Source organism: Bombus vosnesenskii, unplaced genomic scaffold (genome assembly GCF_011952255.1).
Source record: "Bombus vosnesenskii isolate JDL3184/JDL3185 unplaced genomic scaffold, Bvos_JDL3184-5_v1.1 scf7180000015241, whole genome shotgun sequence".
In the NCBI taxonomy this organism is placed as follows: domain Eukaryota; kingdom Metazoa; phylum Arthropoda; class Insecta; order Hymenoptera; family Apidae; genus Bombus; species Bombus vosnesenskii.
The window spans coordinates 399078-409518 of record NW_022883898.1 but is presented as its reverse complement, the minus strand read 5'-3'; the positions used below and the strand labels follow the sequence as shown (position 1 = coordinate 409518).

The window sequence follows — 10441 nt, the reverse complement described above, 5'->3', positions numbered from 1 at the left end:
GTCCTTTTCGATTATTTTAGTAGAATCATCTTGTCAATAAAATATCTGAAATAAAATAGTTGTTACGATGTTTAGAGGGTGAAGTAAATCTCTGCTTGAGCTCAATTTTCTTGATTACATTTACAAAAATATGAATAAATTCGGAAGTTTATCGTACTCGTATACTAGGACAATTTTTAATTAAATATATCCAAATTCTAATTTCATAAAAATGAAGCCATTTTCGCAGATAAAGTAACTTCCTGTTGATTGTTTGTTCATACCCAGTCTATAATTAGCCACGTTCAAGTATACTTGACAAATTTTTAGACTCGCTTGTTTGGAAACTAAACCACGGACGAAAAATTTGTATCTTATATTCTCTTACTATCTTTTCACATGGAACCATCGCATGGTCGTCTGTAAAGATTATTCGACCGAATCCTGTGTACTGAACAAGATGCAAACAGTTCCCATACTATTGAACTTTAAAACAATTGATTTTAAAAAGATCTGGTAAGTGCCGCCGAAAGGCGACAGTGTCTTACCATTTATATGTATGTTCCACCCTTGTATACGGGAGTGTTAAACGTCTCTCCTTTCATACTAGAAAAAAAAATTTTTTTTTTTTTTACGTGGAGGAAATCTTCATAGACACCTTTACCACCCTTGGCACAGATGGGCGGAAGGTAGTGCCGGATTCTTACCGGCTAAAACCTCCAAACCTGGACAGTAGACCGACCAGTGTTGTGCGAGTTGATCGTCGAGCCCCTGTGTGCTTAACACGAAGCCCGTTCAACCAAGTACTCCCAGAAAGTACATCCCACAGCACATGCAAGTGTCGGGCTTGGCCACTTGCCTGCTTGTATACACATAGTAAGAGAAGAAATTTTAAAACCCTTTTTAAAGGTACAATATGCCGAGGATTCGAGAACTCGCGACGCGTCGTCTTTCAGTTCTGGGCTTTAAGGAGCTGGCTGCCCAGCCGAACTTCTAGCTGATTGGAAAGTATTTGATTCTTAATGTGGCAATGTATATCATAGGAAGTATTCTAATTAGCCTCTCGAAACAGATGTACTTTTTTCATAGCCCTCTCAAAATACAAGGGGCAAAGGTAAATAATTCCCTTAATTAAAACTATTATTATTAAATCTATTATGAAGCTGTTAATAATATATTTTTGCTGCCATTATATTTCTTGTAGTATGGGCAGAGTTGAGGGGCAAGGAGATGATCCTGAGTGCCCTATGTAATGAGGAAAATTTAGTTTTGGGCGATGTGCAAAGGTAAGGTCAGAATCTAACGGTTCACTGTCAGGTAGCGTGGAATGACGTGGGTTTGGATATGACTGTTGTCACAACAGCATCGTCACCGAACTTCACTGGTTCATCGTCCTCAGATCAGTCAACATATCTTCGTTAGTTGTCATCCTTAGATAAGTCAACATCTTCTTGCCTGATTGTCCATCTTTAGATCAGTCATCTGTTTAACTTATATCTATACGCACCTGGCGTGACTGTCTATGTCGACAAAGTTGCTGGAATAAAGTGTACGTTGTAACCTGTTATTCTCAGTGTTATAATCAATTCAACTACCTCTATTGGCCTGAACGAAATAGAGAATCGATCATTTCGTGACGTCGATTGTCTAATTGTAACGAGAATTTACGACGCGAACGATCGATCAGTAACTATAAGATATAATTTATCATTATCTACAGTAAAACAATATTGCATTCGAAAAGATAATGTGACAATTTATTTTAAATTCATTAATTCATATTTACTGTACGACAGAAGTTAATTCAAAGCACAACTACCTTTGGAAATATTTAAATTTCTGCCATCGGTAGTTTTTGTTGCGGTAAATTTTTCATTAAAGAATATCATCTAATGCGATATATTTTAACTAAATTTAAACGTGTCTTTGCAAACCATGTACCTGTTAATAGTCTCTCTCCATGTGTTTATATGACATAAATATTAATACAGTGGATTATAAATATTACATTGTCCGGAAAGTTTCTTTCGTTTTATAAGGAAATAATAGAGCCACAACGTTTTTTGCTTTATATTTATTTATTGAATTACGTATAAATGATGTATGTTCTAACAGAACCAAATGAATTTTAATTTATATGTAAAAATTCCCAAGTCCCTCCATTCCAATATGTCACATTAATAACTTAATTATTGTATTTGTTGTTTCAGGTGAGTAACATTGAAATTTATTCTGGACATCTCGTTGATCACGTCGGATTGAAATAACTAAGACATAACTAAAGGTATTGTCGTTATTAGTACGTTTATTTATTGTTATATCAATAATTTTATTACAGTAATAGGACGTTTGATATATTGATTGATAATATTTATAAAAATATTATAGGAATGCTAAAGGCAAAATACGAAAAGTTCAGAATTATGAACATAGTGTACAGTTAAAATGTTCTGCAGCAGTAATCGATAATTATGTGGAAGTAATAGTTAAGAAATTTATTTCATTCGATATCTAAGACCAAATAACAATACTTCTTAAATTATAGCAGCGATATCGAATATGAAATTGTTTTCAATTCAATTACCAACTAAAATTATAGTAAAATAAATATAGATAATAATAATAAAGAAATATAGAGAGATAAAATATATGTAATAAAAAAGTTAGTAGCATCTCCAAAATATTTATTGTGAAAAATCTATTGACTAAGTACAACTGTGATACAGAGAAACACTGCTGCAGGGCACAATTTTTTCTTCTCTAGGTCTTGGCTGATTTTGTGTACTATCCGATGAATTTGTTCTGTTGGATGTCGCTTCCGAAAACCAGATTGATAATCTGACGTTATTTTCGAATCCTCGAAAAAAGAATGAAGTCGTCCGATTAGCATATTCTGAAAGAGTTTGGATAAATTTGACGGAAGAGCGATTGGTCCATTTGAATTTGCTGGATGGATTGGCTTCCTTGGTTTAAGAATAAGAGTAATACGTGATAATTTCTAAAGCTTTGAATAATATTTAAGCCGAAGGACTGCGTTAAATATGATAATAAATATGACAAGTCCTTAAGGGGATGTCCTGAATTAGAATGTTCTAAAATAGCGTCTTTTTGTGATATTTGTTAGAAGGGAAAGAAAGAAACAAAGTTATTGAATTTCGAGGTATGGTTTTCTATATATTTAACGAGTACAAAAAATGTTGTTAAGTAAAAAGAAAAATTATAATAGATTTCTAAGCCTATTTCATGGGCTGCAGTTTTCAATCGGCGTGAAAGATCCACCTTGCAATCCTTGACTGAAACGAAAAACCAAAAAAGGATTAAGTTATTCTATATATATTTTTCTTCTCGATGAATTAAAAAAGTTCGTCAAGAAGTTTATTTAAATAATCGTTATAGCACCTTAAAGTCTATTTTTTCTTTTTAAAAAACACATTTTTTTTAACCCGTCAAAATTTGTAATTTCACGCTATTTTCTGCCTTTTTTTTTAGTTCATCGAGAAGAAAAATATATAATAATTTAATTCTTTTTTGGTTTTTCCTTTCAGCCAAGAATTACGAGATGGATCTTTCCCGCTGATTGAAAACTGCAGCCCATGAAGTAGGTTTAGAAATCTGTTCTAATTTTTTCTTTTACTTTAAAAAAAATTTTTTCGTATTCGTTAAATATATATAAAACCATACCTGAAAATTCAATTACTTCGTTTCTTTCTTTCCCTTCTAAAAAAAATCACAAAAAGACGCTGTTTTAGAACATTCTAATTCAGAACACCCCCTTAATCAACTGATGAACCAACTGTGATAAATTCTGATACAATATTAAGTGAAATGGCGTCGACGATGAAACGATGCCGAAAAGAGGACAGTCGTGTGAAGGAAGACGAGCGAGAACGAAGCTGTAAAGTGGAAAAGAGATGACTAGACGAAGCACGTCAGAAGATGGGCAACGACGAATCAAGAAGGAGAGGGAGACGCTTGTAGATTGACGATTCTAATATTGTCCTAGGCACTGGCCGGTGGCTCGCGACAAGCCGGTCGCAGTGAACTAATAGTCTCGGCGCCATCGACATCAAGAACATCGTTGTCGTTCGTCTTCATGAAAATCCTAGTGAAAATCATGCTAGTGACCGCGAAAATCTCAGCTGATTGGATCTGAGCAGTGACACACGAGGATACTAGTGAGCCGATCCACGTGCTTCGAAGCTCTTCTTGGTGTACGAGAGAGAATAATCGGTAAGCGTGGTACGAGAGATGTTTTGGTGCTGTTAATAAATTGTCAACTTGTGGTTCCATGATGATTACATTCTGTCGTTCTGATGCCAGTTGAGGATAAATTTTCATGTTGAGATGAGAAATTTTGAGAAGAGTGCATTTTTAATGGATGGTCTCTTTGAAGCTGTTTGATGATGAATAAATTGGTAAATGGTAAGCGTGCAGTATATATGATGTGATCTTGGAGAATTGTCAGACTAATCTGTATATTATAAAAGAAATAATTATAGTATACAATATATATTGGTTTAGACGTAATTTGAATGCAATCACTTTGAGTTTTGATTTGATAAAATTTGTGAAACAACGTTGAAAATGAGAAAATTATAGTTACCTGTTTCAATGTTCTCATGAAGGAAAAAATTGTAATTTTTAAACTTCAGGATACATTAAAAAGAGTTTGTGGTTGTAAATACATAATTAATCAAAGAATCAGTGTTTCTTAACTGCTTTATTTTCTCTAGAATTATTATTTCAATTCGTTCTTTCAATAGAGCGCTTTCATTCTGTTCTACTTTAATAATGAACACTTGAGTGATAAATGGGCATTGGCTGTGTAGATCAATGTAAATTATTTAATGTTTAGAAAATCGTTTTAACAATAAAGTCCTCTTATCTATAAATTTTAAGTAATTAAAAATACACTTACAATTTAATTAACATCGATCCTTAAGGAATATTTATGAAATTATTTTTTAATATAATAGATTGATCCGCGCATTAATTATAAATATTATAATATAAGGAGCAGAAATATTTTAATTCAATTCAGAGTATTTAAATAACTTCGGAGTAAAATTATTTTTGCGTTGCTTAGACATTTTATCCAAATATTTGGAGAAAGCTTGAATCTATGGTATCTATACGATAAAAATTATTAATATTATCGTAAGATATAAATAGTTGGGAATACTACTGTAAGTATGTACTTGAGTCGGTGTTGAATTAAAACAGCAGTGCCAATTCGTCGGATGCTTGTCATTTCCCTTTCTTCAGACTGCGGAAGGCACTTACATGCCACTTGACTCACTTACAAACTATTTATATCATTTCAAATATTCGGAAAAGCTATTCATACTGTTACAATTATTTCGGCTAATGTATATCAAATGTTTCCTAAAAATAATATTTTCATCGTTGACTAAAAAGTTCGTTTTATCTTTTCCAATTACTTTCCTCCGCTTTTTTTCTGAGTCGAATAATTGTTCATTTTATCTTTTTTCGTAGTGTGTCTGGGTAAAAATTTGGCAAAAATAATTCCTTATTGAAAAATTACAAAATTTATCGTTGTAAAGTGTTTTATAATATTATTTATCGAATATTCCACGTTATTCTTTTCATTGTTTTACTAAAAAAGAAACCTGAACAAATATATTACATAAAATAGAATCTTTTTATAATTCTACATCAAAAACCTTCTGATTAAATAATTATTATATATTCAGTTATTTTTTCTCACTTTTTGTATTTATGCATTTATCTAGAATTTGTCATATTGCTTATTTAATTCCAATTTGATAATAGAAGTAATCTCATAGTTGTTCCTTTTAGTTTTCTATAAAGTGGTAATTGTGAACAAATTATGGCATCAACAAATATAAAATAGCTTTGCAACTTCGAATGAAAAATCTAACATATTATTTGACGTCTTAGTATTAATAGGCTTTTTTATTTTATTAAATGATGAATCCAAGTAATCAATTCTATCTTCAACAAATTTTATTACAATATTGTTATATATATATGACTATTTTAATTATATATATACTTAAATATATATATATATATAATTATATATTATCTATAATTACATATATATATATGACTGGACAATTATAACTTCTACATAAATTGCTTAAGATATTTGTAACGCGACAATATCGCACAAAGTAAAACACACCAAGATTCGAAAGCCATATTTTTCATGCCTGACTGATATTCTCTCCTTAGGAAGAAATGGCTTGACTATTTTCTACGCGCGCATGCTAACAAACAATTCAGAAATGGAGAGAACGGCAACATCATGCTACAATGTATGCAACAATGTAGACACCGAAATTACCCATGTTACATATTTCACATTACTTTTATTAGAAAGTGACGAAGTTGGAACTAAAATTTCCTTTAAACAGAATTTTACACAACCCATTAATTTTTGAACAGCTTCGTAAGAACGGCTATTCCGGAATTAATCAAACTCATTTTTGCAGCGGCTTACTGTAGAGGTTATATGTTATAACTTTCAAATTTCAACATCTACACTTCGGTAAAACTAGACTTTCTAAAAATTCAATCACTTATAGTTAATATAACAAATAACATATCGCCAATATTTCAAAGAAATTGCTAGAAAATCAATCTACGGTACAAATACCTGAAGCTGACTTGCTGTTTATTGGGGTTAGGTTCAGCCATTATGTTCGGTCGAAATCGGAGCGTGTGTTCAACGTTTAAACAATTGCTGATATATTTCAACGTGCGTGTACTGTGCGCGCGTGTCGTACTGGATATATGTTGTTCGCATATCAATACTTTCCACATGCGTGCGCACCTTCATTTCGCGTCTAAATCCGAAGCCGATTGAATGGTATATGGTACAAGAAGAGGAACGCGCGATGGAGGCAGACGAAAGGCATGCGCCACGCGTATCGGCTTCCGTCAGAATTCGCGTGAAATTTGAGATGCGGCGACCAAACGAGCTATTTTAAAACAGACAAATCTCGCTGCGAGCTCGTCAGTCGAAGGTCACTCTCGACGAGCAATAAAAAGACAGAAGCGAAAAAGAAACCGCACGCAGTCCAGGATGAAACAATAATTGCGAATGGACACGAAATGTTTATGTAGGAGAAGGGAGGGTAGGGGTAATTGAATTGTGAAAAGAGCTGGAACGAAGCGATGGAAAATGTCCGAATTGCGACTGATATGGGCGAAGAAACAACGAAGCCGTGTAAAAGCGAACTTTTGTTTCCAATTGATTTTGAAATGATCGTGCATATAATGCGACTATTTGCGTATTTTATAAATTCACGTCTGTATGTGTTCGTCAAGTTCTTGTACTGGTACTACTAGATCGAATATATTTGTAGGTGATGGGAAATTGTAACGAAATAAATTGAAAAGTAAGCTAATTTTACGCTGAAATTTATAGTAAACGACTATAACAAACGCACAAATTGCAATAAAGAAAAAATGTAATTAATGCATTTAATAAATGATAAAAAGTTTCATAAAATTCTGCAATGTGTGATGAAAAGAAAAAAATAAATTTTGAAGGGACGAAGATAAAGTACTAGTATATATTTAATTAACAAAAATAAGAGCGATTGAATATAAAAGTAGTTTATAAAAAAAAATCAATAATATATTGATGTATTGAATATAATCATGGTATAATCAATAGTAGAATAACCTATCACTTGCATTAATTCTTTATTCTTCGATGTTTTACGATAAATATTGACGAGAAACGTTTAATAACTCTCTATGCATTCATATATATTAAATATTGTTCTAAATTTAATATCCATTAGAATATTTTGCATGAACCCGGTAAAATCAAAATTACAATCGATAAGGAACTTTACACAAGACTTACTAAAAAAATATGCTGGACAAGATGGATAAAAATTACTTTCTTGTAAATTTTGTAATATTTGAAAGCGAACGAAGAATAAATAAAAAATAAAAAATGAAGAACAAATTAAAAATGAAAAATGGAGGATAAATAAACTATTGCAATACGAAAAAGTTTATTAAAATTTGTTTGAAAGAAAAAAAGTTCTAGAGTTGTAATTCGGTAGCAATATTTAAAAAATTAATGAAAATAATACTCTAAAGTCATAACAATATGTGTGAAACGTTATGCTACAAATAAAAATGGTGTAATATATGAATGTTTATCAGGATATTCAAAAAGACGGAAATCATTTTCGAAATACAGAAGCATTAAGTAAAATTGGCCACAGTTGCCGACGATATATTTTTAAACCAATTACCTCATCGGTTGCTCTTCTATTTTGTATCTATCGCTTCTAAACACGAGTTTTACATGAATTATACTTCTAATTCAGAGAACTCCTTTTCGAACGAACGAACGAACATTATAAAATATATTTTATAGATATTAAACTGTTAATTTAATTCGAAAGTGAAATGTTAACAAGGTCTGTAGTAATTTTCTTTCCGTGTTAATTAAAACGAAATATATATTTTTCTATTACTATTATTTTTGTGTTAGGTTTTCCTCCATTGAAAGCTTAGATAATAGACGTATCATAAATATAAGTAACAAACTGATAATATTACAAAGATATATGAGTAGGATCATAAAAATGCTTAATGATTGACTTGCTTAATGTATGCTGACCGCGTTAAAATAGTCAAATAAAAAATATATTTTATAATATTTCACGAACATCAATATTTCATTTAAATTATTTAGTGCTTAAATTGTATGTATTTTATACGATGCTTGTGATATATATAGATTTAGATGTGATATATATAGATCGGTGCATATCATGTGATATTCTAAATGCATCATCTGATTTATCATTTAATTGTATGGTTGTGATTAAAATATAACATAAAGCACTATTATGCGATTGATTCCATTCATAGAGAAAATCTGATGTTTTGATGAAAGCTCCGAGTGTACCATTTCATACCTTTTTCTACTATAGCTTAAGTAGGACTACTGGTTAAAGTATGTGGCTTGATACGTCCAATTTACCACTGACGAGCTCTCATCGACCAGTCACAGCATCTTACACACACGATTGCAGTTGCAGCGTTGAACCTGATGTTAATGCTCTGACACGATCTCTCATGGAGACGATTCATATTTTTCTGCTCGTCTTTACTTACTGATGTTACGCAGTTACAAAGTTGTAATGCCATATTGCGATACAATAATTTCTGTCTTTGCTGTAATTTAATTAACATCCTAGCATCGTAAGTTATTGATTAGATATCATATATATAATAGATATATTCTATTTCTAACGGCATGTGGCCTGACTCTGTTCTTTTTCCTACTTTCATGTCGATTATTTCTTCTGTCGCCTCCTGATTGCCAAACGCATAGTCTATTACTGAGTTTTCTCTCTCCCCAATATAGGTCCACTCCTCCCCTTCTTTATCTCTGCCATCGATTATCGTCCAGCCTCTCTCTTCCAGACACTTTAGCAGTGTTCTTCTTTCCATGTTTATCGTCTTGTCTTTTGATCGTCTGTTTTTTTCTTTCCCTAGGTCCTCGTTTATCGACCCTCCCTCTTCTCCCGTTCTTGCGTTCCAGTCTTCGCCGATGATCATCACTTCCTCTTCTCTTCCGTCTAGTCTTTCCTCTATTTTTTCCATGTTCCTTTATATATAGACACAGATATTGCTTGTGTAAGATATACTCGTATTTTATAGTAGAAAGTATAACACACTAAAGGAATTATAGTATAATATTTCTTATCTCAGACAAGTTATCTACTATCATTCTAGTGCTATATGTTAATTTTGATTGTTAATATATAATAATTAGTTTTATGTATACATATAACTTATTTAATTAAATGATTATCGACTACTATTGCAGAAGAAATTTAAGAAATTCAAAAACAAAAACGCAAATTAAATCGAAGAATACAACTTTTCGATACAATGAAATTGTTTCATGAATACAGCAAAAATTAATTAATTTTATATCTTCCTATTCCAAACGCAGCTTCGTATGTTCGTTACTGATAAAAAATGATATTTAATTTCCTGGATAAACGGATCTGGAGATAATCCCCACGATATTACTTTCTTCTTTATGGATTCATTTATTTACCTATATATATTTTTCTCTAGAATAAATTATTTTAAATAATCATATTATAATGTTGAATACACAAACATTCCATTAATGTAATTGTTTGTTTATATTTTTATTTATTTGCAGCAATGCTCGCACAATTATTATTAAAAAATTGATAAACAGAAAAAAAAGTAAAATACTTGACCTTTCCGATATGAGAAAGACTTATCGTATCGAAAGATTTGGTTATAATTTATCCACTTATTATTTAACAAATAAAAGTTTCCTATAAACATTTTCACATTTAGAAATATGTATAAATATTTCTACGGTTGAAAAGATTTATTTTTAATTATTAATTAGGTGCTGACATAAAGATTTAAAATATTTAAATCTACAAGTCGC

General features: G+C 31.3%; 1 protein-coding gene and 1 non-coding gene across 2 annotated transcripts; both read right to left on the bottom strand.

Annotated features, from left to right (window-relative positions):
• Positions 1-484: 484 nt before the first annotated feature.
• LOC117241076 lies at positions 485-591 on the bottom strand. The gene has a single exon (XR_004494886.1). It is a non-coding gene; the product is annotated as a U6atac minor spliceosomal RNA (small nuclear RNA).
• An 8622-nt stretch (positions 592-9213) lies between these two features.
• LOC117241073 lies at positions 9214-9606 on the bottom strand. The gene has a single exon (XM_033507057.1). It carries the CDS (start codon positions 9604-9606, stop codon positions 9214-9216), a length of 393 nt encoding a protein of 130 aa, XP_033362948.1.
• Positions 9607-10441: the final 835 nt, after the last annotated feature.